Genomic DNA, 19412 nt, shown 5'->3' with positions numbered 1-19412 from the left:
CTTACAGCATTTCCTTAGAGACCTCACCCTAATAATAAAAGCCTTGTTTTAATGAACTATAAATACAAGTTCAAAAAGCATTCACAAATGGACACAAATATTACCTTACCTGCAGAAAATTCCCATTCAAATCCATAATGTAGTACTGTAAACTGGCAGCGAAAGGGTTTGGGGTGCAGGGGGTGGGCCTACTTGACCCAAGGACAAAATAAACATGAAAACTTGTCCTTGACCCCAAACAATATGTCCTGGGTGTCGGGCTATAGGAATTCCACATCCCTGATGTCAGAGAGATTCCCCGGATGCTGCGCCCACTGGAACCTCAGGTCCCACTGCAGAGCCTGCATATGCCATCTGGCATGATTCATCAGCAGGATCCAGGAGGACATGAGGCCCAGCAGCCTCAGAGTCACTCACACCAAAATTCAAGACAGAGGCTGAAATATCAGTATCACAGCCTGAATATCCTGGACTCATTGCTTGGGAGCATAAGCCAAACTGCTCCGATGAAAGGGAGCGTCTGAGTATGAGTCAGGTGTGACTTCAGCAAATGCCGGAGGTCTGCTGTAGTCTGGAGTTGGGAGACGACAGCCTGGGACGAGCCTGCCTTCAACACCCAGTCGAGGTAGAGGAAGACAAACCCCTGACTTGCACAGATGAGCTGCGACCACCACCATCGACTTGGTGAACACCCAAGGGGTGCTGGTAAGACCAAAAGGGAGCACGATAAACAAAGTTTTGGTGGCCTACCTTGAACCACAGGTAACGTCTGTTGGCAGGCAGGATAGGGATCTGAAAAATACTCATCTTGCAAGTCCAATGCTACCAACTAGTCTGCTTGGTCTAACTAAGGCAGACAATACCTGAGCCAAAGTGAGCATCTTGAAATTCTCCTTTTTAAAGGAAGAGATTGATGGTTTGGAACAGGGCAAGGACCCTTGCTCTTCTTGGGAATCACAAAATTAGTGGGAATAACAACCACTGCATACTTCTGATGTTGGAACCCTCTATATAGCTCCCTTGACCAAGAGAGTTGTAGCTTCTTCTCGGAGCAAAGACAGATGATCCTCCGCCACCAGTTCCTGTGTTGGCGATATTGGGGGAGCAAAAGATTGGAAAGGGAGAGAGTAACCCCTCTGAGTGTTCTGCAAGACCCATTTGTTCAATGCAATGCACTACCAGTGGAGGAGATGAGGATTATTCCTGTAACTGGGCACCCATGGTCCTGTAGCACCAAAGTACGAGGACTTAGGGCAGTGATTACCAATCTGTGCACCATCGAAACTAACGAGGTGAGCTACGGGCAGCATCTTTATTGGATACCAGTCACCTAATTCTGTAACTGCATATCAGAACTTTAACTATGCCTTCCATTAAGAAGAAAAAAAGGCAAGAGCTGTATTCCTTGTTTAGAGCGTTCTGCTCATGTAGCAGATGATTGTGGAATTTACAGCAAGAAATTGAAATACCATATGGGCCTGGAAATGTAATCCTTAAATTGCCATCTTGTGGGAGTAATTATAGTACAATCTAGTTCTATTAAAAAAAGAACTGCATTTTGAATGTGTACTAGTGTTCAGCTAAGAAATTAGGCACCCAAGCACTTTTCAATGGCAAAGTTAAAAATGAATATGGGTAGAATGTGGTGAACGGTTTAATTGGTTTGTTACGTTCCTTGTAAAATCAAAGTCCTATATTTGGAGTGCTGGAGTAGCCCCCACCCTTTGTTGAGTTAATATGTTCAAGACAGCAGGTAGGTATTGGTACACCTGGCCAAGACCAAAAGCATATTATGTTAATCATGGGGATCCACCGTTACCACAGACTCCTGGCAGCAGGCAGCCTGCCCAGGTAGGCCATATAGGGCTTCTCTACTGCAGATACCTGTGACCTACATGGCAAATGCTTATACCTGAGGATGCCTGTCAAGTTATTTTATTTTAGTCATGATTACCACCACTTTCTGACTATTTAATGTGTAAGTGACTAATCGAGTAGAATTTGCTGCCACCGGCAATAGCGATTACTATAAACTTAACACAGTGCTACCTTATCAGAGCAATAATTGAAACAGCAGTAATTGACCCCCACTGTTAACAGTTGTAACAATTTTAACTCTTCTTTAAAGAGTAGTAGATTACTACTCGCAGTATTTTACCACTAACATAAGAAGTGCTATTCCTCCTGTTACTTTTATTTAAAAATCTTGGTGCACATGCGAAAGACTGATATAGTAAGATGCGGAGAGAAGAAAATAAGTTACTTACCTGTAACTGTGGTTCTCCAGTATTGATATCTTTCATAGATTCACATTCTTGAATCATTCCCTGTCGAAGTGGGAGTCCCACGGTACTTAGAAAGCAGTAGATTACATGTTTTACATTGAAGGTAATGGAAAAATACATTCACTTTCATAGCTTATGGGTGTCTTTAGAAAAGACCCAAAGTCCAGCCAATCAGGCGAGACCACTTTTTAGAACCCTCAGCACAGAGGCTCCAGTCTCTCAGATTTTCTAGCACAAGTGATTTATAAAAGGAAGAAAACATGAGGTGAGCCTCTATGGGGAGGAGTGTGGGTTGCATGTGAATCTATGAAAGATGCCAATACTGGAGAACCACACTTAAAGGTAAGTAACTTATTTTCGTCTCCAGTATTAGGGTATCTTTCATAGATTCACATGCTTGAAGCAGCATAATTAGCAGTAAACATAAGATCTCAATATATATGTCTATATATATTAGTGGATGGTGGGTAGAGAATTATTGTCTCACCTTATGCAAATAAATTTGGTAGAACTGCTTGTCCTACCGCTGTGTCCATCCTGTCTGCGGAATCTAGGCAGCAGTGCTCAGTGAAGGTGTGGCTGCTAGACCACATTGCCGCTCTGCAAATTTGCTGTAAAAACACTCCTGCAAAGAGAGCTGTAGAGGTGGATACAGCTCTGGTGGAGTGGCCTTTGGCGTTGGCTGTCAGCAGCTTTCCTGCTAGCTGGTGACAAAATTGTATGGCGGTAGCTATCCACCAAGCTATAGTCTGTTTGGTAACAGGATACCCCTTTCTGAGTTGTCCACAGCCTACAAAAAATTGATCAGCCTTACGAAAGCTGCTAGTGCTTTGTATGTAAAACTTTAGCCATCTCTTGATATCTAAGGAATGTAGTGCTCTTTCTCCTGGAGTTTGGGGGTTTGGGAAGAAAGTCTTCAATACTATTGGTTCATTCAGATGAAAGTTTGAGGGAACTTTAGGAATGCATTTTGGATTAGTTCTTAGGATGACCATGTCTGATTTAAATTGAAGAAAAGGTTGAGAGATTGTGAATGCTTGAATGTCACTGACCCTCTTTGTTGAGGTAAGCGCTAGGAGAAGCACTGTCTTCCAGAAAATATATTTCAATTCTGCTCTGTGAATGGGTTCAAATGGATGTTTCATCATTTGCAAAAGTACAACATTGAGGTGCCAGTGAGGAGGAGGAATTTTAAATGGAGGAAACAATCTGAATAATCGCTTTAGGAATTGTTTTACTATTCTGGAGGACCACAAAGATGGTGAAGTAGCAGTACGGCGAAATCGAAAAATGGTTGCCAGGTGAACCCTGAGTGGGACACCTGATTTTGCTAATTGAAGAAGATACGCAAGATGTTAGAGGGTGGATACCGGAATCCTTACACCATATACAGAATCAATTCAGAAAACAGACCATCAGATGTGAGGTGTCTTCAACCACCATTCCATGGCTTGTTTCATTAGTGGGGTTATTTGGACAATATTGTCGAAAAATCTGTTTATTTGCTTCCACTGGCTGTCTAACTGCTGCCGAAGTGTTCTCATGCGTAGACGGCAGTTTGGTATCAACTGAAGGCATGAGGAGAGCATCCCCAGAAAAGGTTTGTAAATCCAGACAGAAGCAGACTTTTTTGCTGAGGCGGAGCGCTAGTCTTCGAATCCTCTTCTGTCTGTTCTGAGAGGCGAAAGCTTTTGCTTGTGCGGTATCAAATACGGCTCCTAGAAAGGTGATGTTGGTCGACGGTGTTAGATGCGATTTTTGGTAGTTGACAGAGGTCTAATCTCTGGAAGCGGGACAGGTATGTTGCTAAGTCCCTGGCTGATCTGGACACTGTTTGTGCTTTTATTAGCCAATCGTCCAAGTATGGAAACACTTGAACTCCTTTTTGAGGTATGCTGCTACTGGAGCTAAGACTTTGGTGAAAACTCGGGGATCCGATCTCAGACCTAATGGTAAGACTCTGGATTGGTAGTGGGTGCCTGCAACCCTGAAGAGTAAGAATCTCCTGTGGCTGAGATGAATATGGATATGAAAATAGGCGTCTTGGAGATCCAAGGCTGTCATGAAATCCCCCTGGTTGTGCAATGGTAATACATCCTGATGAGTGATCATCCGAAATGATTGTTTTTTCAGGAATTTGTTTAAACATTGAAGATCTAAGATAGGTCGCCAGTCTCCGGTCTTTCCGGATGTGGAAGGTACGAGTAGAACCAATTCCCCTCTGAGACTTCGGTACGATCTCTATTGCTCCCTTGTCTATCATACTGGAGGAGGTTGCTGAAATTCCAGGGTATGCCCTTTTGTGACAATATCGAGGACCCATCGGTCTGAGGTGATCTGGGACCACTGGTGGGAGAATCTGGAAATTCTGCCCACTGAGTGTTGGAACAGGAGTTGGAGGCAGGCACTTGGTGGAGGTCAGTGTTTTCTGGCTGTGTCTCTGCCTCTATAAGTAGACTACCCTCTTGTGGTATGTCTGTAGGCTGCAGATGGTTGTTTGCCGATAGGGTTGTTGCTGTTGTTGACTGGTGGCTGAATGAAACTGGCCCTGGTAAGGTTGGTACTGCAGATACTGGTGCAGGCCACCTCTGCAAGAATACAGTCCTCTGCCTCTTGCCCCTCGAAAGGGCTGCCTTTTGAATTGTAGAGTTCACAGCGATCTAGCTGTGTCTGTGTCCGTTTTTATTGACTGAAGCGCATCATCGACGTGCTTGCCAAATAGTAGCTCCCCATCATATGGCATATCCAGAACTTTCATCTGAACCTCCAGGCGGAAGGAAGTGGCCCTTAGCCACCCCTGTTGTCTTAGTACTGCTGCTCTGGCTAGCTGGCGGAAACCTGTGGATGAGACATCTATTGCAGAGTCTATGATCTTGGCAGAGATTTTTTCACCCTCTTGCAATATCTTCCGAGCTTCAGCTCCAGCATCCTTGGAAAGGAGATCGATGTACTGGGAGATGTCCGACCATATCTGTCGGTCGTATCTGCCTAGAATCTCCAAAGAGTTTGCTGCTTTGACTGTTGTAGCCGCAACTGTGGAGAACTTTTTTCCTATTGTATCTAAGCACCTTCCTTCCTTATCTGGGGGTGCGGAAAGCGGAGAGGATGGATTTCTGGACCTGCGCTGGGATTCCTTAGAAATTACAGAGTCGGGTTTAAGTTGACCAATTAAACAGGCTGGTGAATTTTCCGGTGCTGTGTATTTTTTGTCCGGTCTAGGAAGTACCGCTGGAATGGTCTGCATTACTTTAAGGTCCTCTTTCCCAGATGAAGTCTACAATCAGGATTGCACGGACTGACTTCCTGGTGTCTTCCTTAAAGTCATAAAGGAAACAATCCAACTGTTTACTTACAGTGGGAAGCTAGAACCTTTTAGGCGCTCTTTCCATTACACTATGGAACTCCCCAATATCCTGTGGTGGAGAATCTACTGGAGGTGGCGTAGCAGGGATGGTGTTTGCATCTGGTAATCATCCCATTCAGTGGGGGAGTGAGGCAGTGTCCTGTATCTCTCCTTCCTCCTGATCTTCTTCCAAGGAAGGTGGCTAGTATTCGGGAGGTGGAGATGGTGGTGGTAACAGTACTGTAGGTACTTAAGACTGAGGACTGGTCTCTGGGAGCAGGACTTACTGGTAGCTGCAGATGCTGCAGCAGAATGGTTGGTCCTGGTGGTGGGAATGTACTGTAATAATTTTGCATCATATGCCACAAATTGGCAATTAGTGATACTGGCATCTGCACTGTTGTTCTTGGGCGCGTGTGTGTTGTTGATTTTGAAACGATTGCTGAATATATAATCATTCACAATCCTCCTCCTGCTCCTCTTCCTGGCATTTAATACGTAGGTCTGAAGGACTAAGTGCCACCAGAAAAAAACCATTGTCTGAGTACTCATCGCCATATTCCTCTTCATCCTCATCAAGGAGATGTTCTGGAGGTACTGGTGACACCTTACTAGGTGAGGTATATGAAGGTAGCAATGCCTCTTGAGTGGATTTATGTTTAATTGCTATCAGTCTTAAGAGCAACTAGGAAGATCTTCCTGAATCCACTGTCGTCGACGGTGCATATGTGGTGAAGAAGAGGCAGCCAACAAAGTTGTCATCGACAGTACCCTCGTCGTCAGAGCCGTCATCAACAGTGTGGTCACTTTTGGAGTGGCCATTGACAAAGCTGTCATCGACATAGTCTGTCTCGTCAGAACTAATGTAGACAGGGTTGTCATCAATTTAGCCATTATTTGTGGTTTGCATTTCGATATTGACAGAGCGGTCGACATTATGCGCGTCAACGATGTAGCAGACTGATTTCTTACCCGTTGACGTTGTTAATTTCTTCAACATCTTTATACCCTGGGTCAGTAAAGAAGACCCATACTTAATGCTCACTGATGTTATTATAGTCGATGGCGATGACGTTAACATGGGCGACGATGGAGCTGTGAACGTTGCAGCAGATGATGATACGAAACCTGTCAGACTCCTCGCTCATCGACAAGACTGAAATTTTTTATGTCGACGGTGGCAAGGAGCTAGATGGTTTCTTAATTTTTATTGAAGTGGCACCTGGAGTGGAGGGTTCAGAATGAACTTTCCTGCCATGTTTCTTTGAAGTATAAGGAACTTCCTGCACTTTTTCATTCAGAGAATGCACTTTTTCAGCTGCCTTATTTCTTTTTGGAGAAAAACTCTCCACAGATCTTTTCCTCTTTCTTGATGCCACAGAGGTGTCGTTATCATCAGAGAGACTCTCTGGATTTCCGTTTTTGAAGCCAAAGCAGGAGCCTGGCCACTGTCTCTCAAAGTTTTGTACTGAAAGGTTCTACACATTTTACAATATTTCACATTGTGCTCGTGAAGACACTAAATGCAATCCTTGTGAGGGTCCTCACAGTGAAGCCTTAGCTTCCCACAGGTGTTGCAGGGTTGAAATAAACCTTTCTTGGCTGTAGACATGTTGTAGAAGTCACAGCTGTCAAAGTAGAAAACAATATTCAAAAGATTTCCAGTCAGGAAAAGGTAGACTGAGCAGAGCTCAGGGAGACTGACTTACACATGACGTGCAGTAGAAAATCTGAGAGACTGGAGCCTCTGTGCTGAGGGTTTTAAAGGGAGGTCTTGCATGACTGGCTGGACTTTTCTAATGACACTAATAAGCTATGAAAGTGAATGTATTTTTCCATTAACTTCAATGTAAAAAATGTAATCTACTGCTTTCTGTATACCATGGGACTCCCACTTCGACGACGGGGAATGATTCACGCATGTGAATCTATGAAAGAAACCCCAGTACTTGAGAAGGAAACTTATAGCAATAAAAATTATCAGCCGTTGGAAAAAAGACAGGTCTGCATTATTATTTCATTGGTAATGTAAATTAACGTATCCCACCAAAGAGAGCAAACCTAGGAAGATCACATTTTTAAAGCTAGGCTCCACAACACAAAGATAAGAGAATGAAAAAAGTAACGTTTAATGAAGGTAAAGCACTACTGAAAAAAGATCATTTCGTCCTAATTACGGTACTCAAAGGGAAATTGACATAGTGGCTCAAATTTACTGAAATGTCACACAATGTGAAGAAACTTCAAATTGTGCTGTGCATTGTTGCATGAAAGAAAACACAGTGCACCACCATATACACAAATATTGGCAAGCTGCTGATGTCACTCCCAGATCTGGCACACAAATAGGCTGCTTTGTGAGACGCACAGTCAAACAGCACAGTGCAAAGGAGAGTATATGCTGTCTAGCATAGGATTTGTACTGGACACATTCCCCTCCAGTATAGATTTTAAGCACAGTTCATACTGTTTCTGACTTAACCAATTACTTTTTTATTTATTTTTAACAACTGTTATATTTTTATTTCGTAACATCTATGATTAGAATACCTCCATCTGCTTCATCCCAATTATTTTCAGGGTGAAAAATGGAAGTACTTCTGAGGATGTGCTTACATCCCCCGATTCTCCCCCCCCCCCAAAAAAAAACAAAAAAAAACGAACAATGCATAATGGGGAGCCACAGCTAACAGGTCAAGGGAGCCGCTGGTTGAAGTAGCTTGGGAACCACTGGCTTGGAGGCTGTACCTGCCGTGGGGGTTGGTGGTGGACGACTTTTGTCTACCACACCCACGGGGTAGGAATGCACCACACAGCTTGGGAAGCTTGTGCAGGACAGTGGCTGGCAGAGGACTGCCGCCGTGGTACGCCACTTCCGTAGCCACAAAAGGTAGACTGGGGTCCAGGTGTCATTGAGCGGTCCAAGGACTTGGCTGTATCTTGCAGGTCCCTGAAGCACTACAGCGCAGTGTCCACCTTTTCTCCGAAGAGAGGAGCCCAGTCGAAGGGCAGGTCCATGAGGTTGGTCTGGACATCACCCGAAAAGCCAGATGTTCTCAGCCAGTTGTGGCGCCTCAAGGCCACTGTTGAGGAAACCGCTCTCCCTAGTGAGTCAGTTGTGTCCAAACCACACCTAATGGTGAACTTTGCTGCATCTCTCCCATTTATCATTGCTTGGGAGAGGATGGCCCGGGCCTCCACCTGGAACCTGTGGCAGCGCTTGCGCAACCTTATTCCACAAGTTATGGCAGTAACAGCCCAACAGGCAGGCAATGTTCACCAACCACAATGCTGGTGGAAGAAAACATTTTCTTGCCTAAGCTATCCAGCCACTTGGATTCACTGTCCTGGAAGCTGCAGGGAAGGCACCATGGTAAGTTGAGGCTTGAACTACCAAGCTCTCAGAGGTGGGGTGTTGGGTGAGGAAACTTGGATCACCCGGGCCAGGACAATGGCAGCGGTAAATTGTCCTGTTCACGAGAGCCTCTGTGCTGGGATTGGCCCAAGTTCTCAGCAGGACATCAGTCAATGCTTCACTAAAAGGCAATAGGGCTTTGAGTGAGGATATTCCAAACAGAAGCACTTCCGTCAAGAGGTTAGTCACAGAGGGAAGTCAAGGGCCCTCTTCACCACTATTGCATAAGATGCTCCCTCCTCCACAGCCACAGTAGGTGAAGGTCCAGTGACCCCTCAACTCTTCCCCATGCCTAGCTGTTCAAGAAAACGCGCAGACAATGACCAAAGCCCAATGAGCCCTGTCAACCCCATGTTCCAAGTCTTCTGGGATCAGAATGGAGCTGGGGCCACTAAGAGCATCAACATTTGCATTGGCATCGGAGAAGGGTGCATTGGCACGACCGGTGCCGTTAATGATCAGATCCATGAGACTCCATTAGAGTCGAGGCCTGAGTCTTCAGTGCAAAACCTGATAAGGCCTCCTCAGACCCCACAGGGCCCAACACCACTGCGGTGGGGTCGGCCCGCTGAAATACGCAGCGCATGCCCTCACAAAAGTCTTTTATTTGAGCAGGAGTCATTCCTGCACCCGGAAATTGAGGGAGGTTGGGAGGGCGCAGAGTCGGACCTAGCAACAGCTACGCAGACCAGTGCCTGGAACGCCAATGTTCCCCACTTATCCTGTCAGCTGACAGACAAGATTAAGTCAAAAAGCAGTTTCACTTTTTTCTTCCTGTGTCTCTTCCCAAAGTGTGTGAGGACATTGAGTCCAAGAAAGAGGACTTGGGGCTCCTGGAGCGGTCCCTTGACCACCTTCTCCATCGGGACCAAGACCTCCTAGGAGTGGCGCTAACTGGCTCTGACCGCAAGCAGCTTTAGGAACCTCTTCCTCAAAGCCTTCGGCGCCACAGCCTGGCAGTCCGAGCACGACTTCAAGTTGTGGTCATGCTCAAGACACCATAAAGCACACAAAGTGCCGGTCCATTACCAACATGGGGCAGTGACAGGCGCCACACAGCTTGAAACCTGCCTTCCTAGAAGACATGCTTCAGCACACTTCAAAAAACAGCTGATATGTCAAAAAAAAAAAAATCTGTTCAAAAGAGAGAGGGGGTAGCTCTTCTCCCAATCATCACTACTGGATGCGGAAAGAAAAGAAGTGAGATCCGCACACCTGGATGACTCCTATAAAGGTGACCGAGATGCCACTTCTGGCACCAACGCCACTGACAACACATCGCTGAACCGAATGAAGCCACCCGACAGCACGCAGGGGTACTGCTCAAGCAAAAGTTTCCAGATTCAGTCTGACGCCTGGGGAATTCAAAAGTAAGTAATCTAAAAGCTAGATATCAGATATTCTCTATTTGGTAGTCACACAAACGAGAATGAACAGGCTCCAATGTGTGCAAAATGCAGTGGCTTGAGCATTACTTGATCTTTTGAGAAGAGCATCTATTAAGACTCGCTCTGAAAAAACTACATTGGTTGCCAGTGAAAGAGAATTACCTTTAAGGCCTTCTGTTACTGCTACAAGGCTCTGGGTAGTCAAGGTCCAGCTAATCTGCAAAATATGATTACCCACTAGGCCCAAAACTGAATCTGAGATCAGTGGCTGTGAAACTAAGTGGTCCCAAAATTCAATAAAGCTAGACTAGGGGGCTTTGCCTTTAGTCACTTGGCCCCGAAAGCCTGGAATCTGTTACCCATGGAACTGTGGTTAGCTCCTCCTGAATTATTATTTTAATTTTATTTTTTAATTGAAAACCTGGTTGTTTTGATCCAGTTAAAATCCTGTATTATGTGCACCTGTTTTACCTGTAACTAGTCTCCTATTACTAGGATACTTTATTTATAAGTAGCAATGGGCTCTATAAATAGCATTATTCCAATGGTTTCATCAGCAAGCAGGAGTTTGAAACTAGATGAAGGATGCCACAGAGCCTAGAAGTCATGAAATTTGTCAGGTTGTTGAATGTTTCATCTTTAGAAGTCTGACACATCAGACTACTAGAACACACCCTCTCCATCGAATGATACACTCTTGCATATTATGTGTATATCATTGCTTCCAGGTAAAAGATGGTTTAAACTGGGATTGCCACAGACTCTGATTTACTCTGAGAACCAATCGTTGATGGAGAGAGACTTGTGTTATAGTTGCATTGGGCTTTCTAAGGTATTTGATGCCTTTACCTGCCAATCATCCATATAGGGATTGATGCCAAAGGTTATGGTGCTGACTTGAGGTCAAAAGGAAGGACACAGTATTGTTATTGTACACTGCCCACCAGAACTCTTACCAGTATGCAATTTTTCTATACAATGAGGATGTCGAAACATGCATCTTGAAGATCTATGGTACACATCCAATCCACCTAATTGAGTTAGGGATATAAAACTGATGAAGCGCCAAAAAACAAAACTACTTTCCTTAAGTGTTTATTCACTGTTTTGACTTTTAGAATGGGATGATATTCCTGCTATGATCCCGTCCTTCAAACCAGCTTTCATAGGCTTCATAGTTTTTATAAAAAAATAAATAAACAAAACTGGCTAATCACACGCATATTCACAACCTCCTCCAGGTTTTACAAACCAATCAAGTAATTTTAGAATTTAAATTCTTCAATATTCACACTTCCTTATATGTTCTTATATGTAGCATGTTATAGTGTTTTACTTAGATGGTTTTACAGGATTTATCCAGAAAAACTGTTGTAGGAAGTTGGCTCTGTATGCATTATTTCAAAGTAAGGAATAGTATGCACAGAGTCCAAGGGTTCCCCTTAGAGGTAAGATAGTGGCAAAAAGAGATAATACTAATGCTCTAGTTTGTGGTAGTGTGGTCGAGCAGTAGGCTTATCAAAGGAGTAGTGTTAAGCATTTGTTGTACATACACAAGCAATAAATGAGGAACACACACTCAAAGACAATTCCAGGCCAATAGGTTTTTGTATAGAAAAATCTATTTTCTTAGTTTATTTTAAGAACCACAGGTTCAAGATTTACATGTAATACTTCAAATGAAAGGTATTGCAGGTAGGTACTTTAGGAACTTTGAATTAGCAAAATAGCATATACAGTTTTCACATAAATCACATATAGCTATTTTAAAACTAGACAGTGCAATTTTCAACAGTTCCTGGGGGGAGTAAGAGTTTGTTCGTTTTTGCAGGTAAGTAAACCACCTACGGGGTTCAAGTTTGGGTCCAAGGTAGCCCACCGTTGGGGGTTCAGAGTAACCCCAAAGTTACCACACCAGCAGCTCAGGGCCAGTCAGGTGCAGAGGTCAAAGTGGTGCCCAAAACGCATAGGCTTCAATGGAGAAGGGGTGCCCCGGTTCCAGTCTGCCAGCAGGTAAGTACCCGCTTCTTCTGAGGGCAGACCAGGGGGGTTTTGTAGGTGACCGGGTGTGGGGGTGGGGGGGCAGTGTGCAAACAAGCGCCGGGTTTGTAATTGAAATCAATGGGAGACCAAGGGGTCTCTTCAGCGATGCAGGCAGGCAAGGGGGGGCTCCTCGGGGTAGCCACCACCTGGGCAAGGGAGAGGGCCTCCTGGGGGTCACTCCTGCACTGGAGTTCGGATCCTTCAGGTCCTGGGGGCTGCGGGTGCAGTGTCCCTACCAGGCGTCGGGTTCGGAGAAGCAGGCAGTCGCGGTCAGGGGGAGCCTCAGGATTCACTCTGCAGGCGTCGCTGTGGGGGCTCAGGGGGGCAACTCTGGCTACACAAGGTCTCGCAGTCGCCGGGGAGTCCTCCCTGAAGTGTTTGTTCTCCACAAGTCGAGCCGGGGGCATCGGGTGCAGTGTCAAGTCTCACGCTTCCGGCGGGAAACGCAATTTATTTAAAAGTTGCTTCTTTGTAGAAAAGTCACAGTCTTGGGTGAACAGAGCCACTGTCCTCGGGAGTTCTTGGTCCTTCTAGATGCAGGGCAGTCCTCTGAGGATTCAGAGGTCGCTGGTCCCTGTGGAAAGCGTCGCTGGAGCAGTGTCTTTAGAAGTGGGGAGACAGGCCGGTAGAGCTGGGGCCAAAGCAGTTGGTGTCTCCGTCTTCTCTGCAGGGTTTTTCAGCTCAGCAGTCCTCTTCTTCTTAGGTTGCAGGAATCTAAGTTCCTAGGTTCTGGGGAGCCCTTAAATACTAAATTTAAGGGCGTGTTTAGGCCTGGGGGGTTAGTAGCCAATGGCTACTAGCCCGGAGGGTGGGTACACCCTCTTTGTGCCTCCTCCCGAGGGGAGGGGGGCACATTCCTATCCCTATTGGGGGAATCCTCCATCTGCAAGATGGAGGATTTCTAAAAGTCAGAGTCACCTCCGCTCAAGACACCTTAGGGGCTGTCCTGACTGGCCAGTGGCTCCTCCTTGTTTTTCTCATTATCTCCTCCGGCCTTGCCACCAAAAGTGGGGCTGTGTCCGGAGGGGGCGGGCAACTCCACTAGCTGGAGTGCCCTGGGGTGCTGTAACAAAGGGGGAGAGCCTTTGAGGCTCACCGCCAGGTGTTACAGCTCCTGCAGGGGGAGGTGATAAGTATCTCCACCCAGTACAGGCTTTGTTACTAGCCACAGAGTGACAAAGGCACTCTCCCCATGTGGCCAGCAACATGTCTGGTGTGTGGCAGGCTGCTAGAACTAGTCAGCCTACACGGATAGTCGGTTAAGGTTTCAGGGGGCACTTCTAAGGTGCCCTCTGGGGTGTATGTTACAATAAAATGTACACTGGCATAAGTGTGCATTTATTGTGCTGAGAAGTTTGATACCAAACTTCACAGTTTTCAGTGTAACCATTATGGTGCTGTGGAGTCCATGCATGACAGACTCCCAGACCATATACTCTTATGGCTACCCTGCACTTACAATGTCTAAGGTTTTGCTTAGACACTGTAAGGGCATAGTGCTCATGCACTTATGCCCTCACCTATGGTATAGTGCACCCTGCCTTACGGCTGTAAGGCCTGCTAGAGGGGTGACTTATCTATACCTGTAGGCAGTGTGAGGTTGGCATGGCACCCTGAGGGGGGTGCCATGTCGACTTAGTCTTTTTATCCCCACTAGCACACACAAGCTGGCAGGCAGTGTGTCTGAGCTGAGTGAGGGGTCCCCAGGGTGGCATAAGATATGCTGCAGCCCTTAGAGACCTTCCCTGGCATCAGGGCCCTTAATACCAGGGGTACCAGTTAGAAGGGCTTTACCTGGATGCCAGGGTGTGCCAATTGTGGAAACAAAAGTACAGGTTAGGGAAAGAACACTGGTGCTGGGGCGTGGTTAGCAGGCCTCAGCACACTTTCAAATCATAACTTAGCATCAGCAAAGGCAAAAAGTCAGGGGGTAGCCATGCCAAGGAGGCATTTCCTTACAACTGTCTTTCAATATTCACAACACTGCAGTGATAAAACAAGATGTGCACTCCAAAGGCTCCATGAAATTGTACTGTCCTCAAACTACTGAAGATTTGATGCCGAACAAATTATCCACTCCTACAACCATGTCACTCAATACTTAATATTTTCAAAATCTGAGAAGATCTGAAAACCACATTATGGATTCTAGTTAAATAAAACAAATTACTATTAGGTAATTAAAACAAATATTGTTCACCAACTCATGGTATTTACTTAGAAACTAAAAGCAAATACAAAATTAGATGAGGGAAAATATAGCTATGTTTAACACCTAGATACTTCCTACATAGAAAAAAAAATCTCACTTGTTAAAGTACCTAATCATTTACCTATCAAAACGGTTTTGTTTAGGTCACAAGAAGAGGGAGGTGTCTGCATCTCGAAACAGGGGGACGTTTCGACGACTCGAGGAATGATGACTTTTGAAGAACTCCAGACTCATTATGACCTGGCTGAAGCCAATATCTAAAATACCACAAGGTCAGACACCTACTCCAGGGCCATATCGTCCCTGAGAAAGATACCGGATGAAAGCCTGCTAGGGTGTAAGGTCCTGGGTGCCCCACTCCATCGCCACAACATCTCAGTTATCTACAGCACTCTTCCGCCTAATAGCACTCCACCAATGGTGGCACTACAGGAGCAATGGGAGGGAGATCAAGGTAAACTGGAGGACAAGCAAAGGGGGAAGCATGCCGCTACCCACGGTAAGGGCCATCAGGGCAGGGCGATAGGAGTGTCAATGGATCCACCCTTTCTGGGAGGTATTTAAAGGCAGAATATACCTAGTCCTAGAAAACCCCTGGAAACTAAACACAAGAGAGTTGATACTTGGCCGAGGAGCAGTTTGGGGGGTGGGGGGTGTCACACTGGATAAATACACACTACTCTTCTGCAGTGTGGCTCTGCTAATTGCATAGGGTGTGATATTATACAAAAAATAATGGGTTTGCACAGCGGCCTCGATGAGGAGGTGGGAGGCCAGCATGGATTGGTGTATGAGAGCAAATGAACAGATCTATAAAGTGTGTGGATCGTCCAACAAATTAAAGTACAGAGACAGTGGAACGGACGGGAGGAAGTACAGTCAGATGATGGAAATTAGGGGAAGGTCGATGGATGATGCTGGGTACTAAATATTGTGATGAAATTAAGTGCATTTATTTCTCATTAGAGATGCCCTGTCCCAGTAATCCAGCCACTAAAACCATGCTGACCACTCGGACAAGATGCAACAACATAGGGGGAAGGGAGGTGTTCAGACAGAGTTATGTACTGGCAATATGTAGAAAAGTGAATAAAACATTTAAAAAAGTTTTGTTCACTAACTTTTTTCTGTTTGCACGAAACAAATATTATATACATAATATATACGTTCATACATTTCATCACTGGTTTTGTAATGCCTACCTCTACAGGAAGTGAGATGCATCCCTGGTAAAAAACATATAAAAACCAGTCTCTAGCTTGCTTGTTTTTAACTAAATGTTTGCTCTTCTCTTTTCATCTATGTCAGTTTTAAGAAATCAGTAAAAATTTTACTACATGCTCAAGAGTACTACAGTAAATGCTGTCAAATATTTTAATAAATTCAGTGAATATTCCCAAAGAGGTCAAAAGATGAATGCAGATAATCACACATAATAGATTTCATGAATACATTGTACTCACTTTTCTGTTCCATTTCTCTAATATCTTCGGGCGGGATTTTTAATTTGTCTATATGTTCTCTGATAACACTTGCCCATTTCTGTAATGAATCCATTGCTGTCCAGGGTCGTGACATGTCTACCACCAACATAATCAGAGTGTCTTTTAGTGTACTTGCACTGACAGCAAATTTAAGAAGACCTTTGTGGTATAGGTCTCCATCCAAGATCCACACATTGCATCTCGTCTGATCTGTCGTAGTAAAAAAAAAAAAAAAAAAAAAAAAAAAAGGTTTTCTAATCTCCTATGACACAGCAGACAACATAAGATGCAAAATTAGCACAAAGATATATAGTTCTCCACTAGGACAGAAAAATAATACTTCACTTCTTAACACAAAACCAGAAAGGTAATAGTCACATTACAATCTAGAAAACAAATGCATACCTGTACTGGTTTAATTACAGGATGAAAACAAGCGGTGTTCCCACAAGGAACAGATGCAGACCGTGCTAATGTGGTGGGTGTTACTTTCGCAAGCGCAAGTTCTACTCTAAATAATCACTAGTGCCAATATTCTGAAACAAAGAGTTCAAGTTAACACGCCAATCTGTCAGACTTAAAACTTAGCCTGCATGCATGCATAACAAAACACCATATAAATTTGCATAAGTAAGAACACAAGCAATTGCGACTTCCAGATCACACTTACATTGACCCAGAACGAGTTGTTGGACCTGGGAGATCAACCTATCAGGTCAATTGAGACGGATGGCATGGAACGTGTCCGGGAAAGTTGGAGTCTGCTAGGTCTTTTTGTGGAAGGCTGACCACTATGACAATGACTGCACCAGCTGAGAAGGGTATTCTGCATGAATCGCAGCCACAGTAGCCAAAAAAAAAAAAAAAGGAGAGTAAGGCAAGACAAGTAGACCAGCTGATGGAGGGACAATCTACTTTTGAAACATTTGTTGGAAGAAAAGGTCGTCCCATATTTTTCCAAATGGGGATGCCTAATGTTGATAGACTGGAGGAGGCTTACAGAATGGATTTACTGTCAAACACAGAGCATGGACTTGTCTTTCACTATTTCCTCGCATACTGGAAGGCTGAGTGGTTTGCTTTCTTCCTCAGTGGTAATTTTCATCAGGGTGGGAAGGGTGTGAGGTTTGTCTGATTATCTACCTGGACAATATGATCATCGTGGCACAGAAGAGGCAAAAAGTTTTCCTGCACCTCTCTTGGATGATACAATTGTAGCAGGACTTGGAGAAACGTTGCCTGAAACCCTGCCAGTGTCTGGAGTTCCTGGGTTTTCAAGGGTACTCAGAATAAGTGCAACTCCAATTGCAGGCATCAAAAGTGGGATCAATCAAGAAGGAACTGAGGTCAGTATTATCCAACCAGATTGTGTCATGAGATTCCTAGCAAGGATAGTATGTCTTCTGGCATCATCAATACAAGCAATCTTCCTGAGGCCTCTCATTACAGAGCCGTTCAACAACTAAAAATGCAACAACTGCAGAAAGAGTTGTCTTATGGTCAACAAGTTTCCCTCTCTGAGGAGGCCAAGATGCAACTGACCTGGTGATTAGAGCACAGAGAGGCCTGGAATGGCCAGTGATTTTCGGGAAAACTTAAAGGTAAAAAACAGAACTGGATGCCAGCAAGTGGGGCTAGGGTGCAAGGTGCGATCAGATCTCTACAGGAGGTCAGTGGGCTCAACTGCACATAAACTGCCTGGAGCTCCTTGCAGTATCCTTTACCATCCGGAGTCTCAACCTTCAGAAGTCGAATTGCTGCATCCTCCTTCCGCATGGAGTATGTGTCTACAATGAGATATTAACATGCTTGGTGGTGGTTGGAGGAGGTGCGATCTCATTTACTGGAGAAAATTGCCAAGGATCTCTAGTATTTTCGGATCCAATATCAGATCTCTTATTGCAGAGCATATTCTGGGTCAATACAATGTGACTGCTGATAGGGGCTTCCGGCAAAGAAAATTCAATATGCTATCCCATCTTTTGTGATGGTTCTCCAGGTAGTGAGACAAAAAGTAGCGGAGAGCTTTCTGGTGACTCAGACTTGGAAAGCTCAAGTTTGGTTCCCAAGCTTGTTGGAACTGTTGTGCAACTTCAGATCAAACTTCTAGTGACCCAGAGCATGTTGTTGTATCCAGGAGATCAACCGCACCCTTTGATCCTATCCGGTCAAATGAGACTTATGGCATGGTATGTGCTCAGCAACGTTGAAGTCTGCCAGGTCTTTCGCCACAGGCTTGGTCCTCCTCTACCCACGAACTATATACTTCACCTTGGCGAAGATGGGTTAGTCAGTGTGAAAAAATGGGTTCTAGTCCTGTGGAGGCAGAACACAACTGTCGGTGGGCATCAATTTCTTATCCCATCTAGCAGATACTGGGTTATCCTATAAATCTATGAACAACTTTCATTCTGCTATTTCTGTGGGCCATCTGCCACTGGAAGGCAACCGGGTGAAAGAGCATGCACTGGTATGCAAGCTAATGCGATGCATCAGATTTGCTAACCCTCCAAACCCAAGATACACTGCGCCCTTTGGGATGTCTCAAGGTTTGAGATTTTTTGGCAAAATGGACAGGTAATATTGACTAATCTAGCAAACAACTGCCAGCCAAATTGACTATTGATCTTGGTAGCCTGCAAACAGGTACCGGATGTACAGGTGTTGGACTTTAAAGGAAGAGTGTTCTCCCCAAATGCGGTATCCTTTACTATTTCTAAAAGTAAGATGTGTAACTTTTGTTGCATTTCATTTACCTACATTCCTAGACAATTCTAAATCGTGTGCAGTGCATTGACTGAAGGTATACGAGGCATGTACGCATCAAACGAGACAGATGCCCCTAGGTCAATTGTTGATTGTGTTACAGAAAGCATATGGCCCTGTGTCATCCGCGACTCTTTCCAGATGGGTTAGATGGTTACTCAGGGAGGTAGGAATTGATGATACTAAGTTTGGAGATCATTCAAACGGGAAGGATGGCTTCCAAAACGACATCTTTGGGCTCCAGATTGGAAGACACTGTGTTGGCCGCAGACTAGCCTCTGATTTAAATGTTAAGCCCTCTTATCATCAACCTATTATTGATATGGTATCAGTTGTGGTTACTCAGCTTTAAACAATCATTATCTTGGCCTCTAAGCCCTTAATAAAATCGAAATTAAGTTTATTTGTCAATTAATAAAAATGTATACAAATGCTCACGATAAATCATAAAATGACAACGGATAAAAGCATTTGTC

At 44.7% G+C, this 19412-nt stretch overlaps 1 protein-coding gene across 2 annotated transcripts in view; it reads right to left on the bottom strand.

The window, feature by feature from the left end:
- DYNC1LI1 (dynein cytoplasmic 1 light intermediate chain 1) overlaps positions 1 to 19412 on the bottom strand; it is a 417576-nt gene that overhangs the window by 276424 nt on the left and 121740 nt on the right. For both annotated transcript variants that reach the window (XM_069211991.1, XM_069211990.1), the window contains exon 4: positions 16150 to 16380. In XM_069211991.1, the coding sequence (XP_069068092.1) occupies positions 16150 to 16380 (231 nt within the window). The remainder of the gene's footprint in view (positions 1 to 16149; positions 16381 to 19412) is intronic.

This window comes from Pleurodeles waltl, chromosome 10, assembly GCF_031143425.1.
Source record: "Pleurodeles waltl isolate 20211129_DDA chromosome 10, aPleWal1.hap1.20221129, whole genome shotgun sequence".
NCBI lineage: Eukaryota > Metazoa > Chordata > Amphibia > Caudata > Salamandridae > Pleurodeles > Pleurodeles waltl.
Note: the sequence above shows the minus strand (reverse complement) of the source record. Positions and strands in the feature narration are given on the sequence as shown.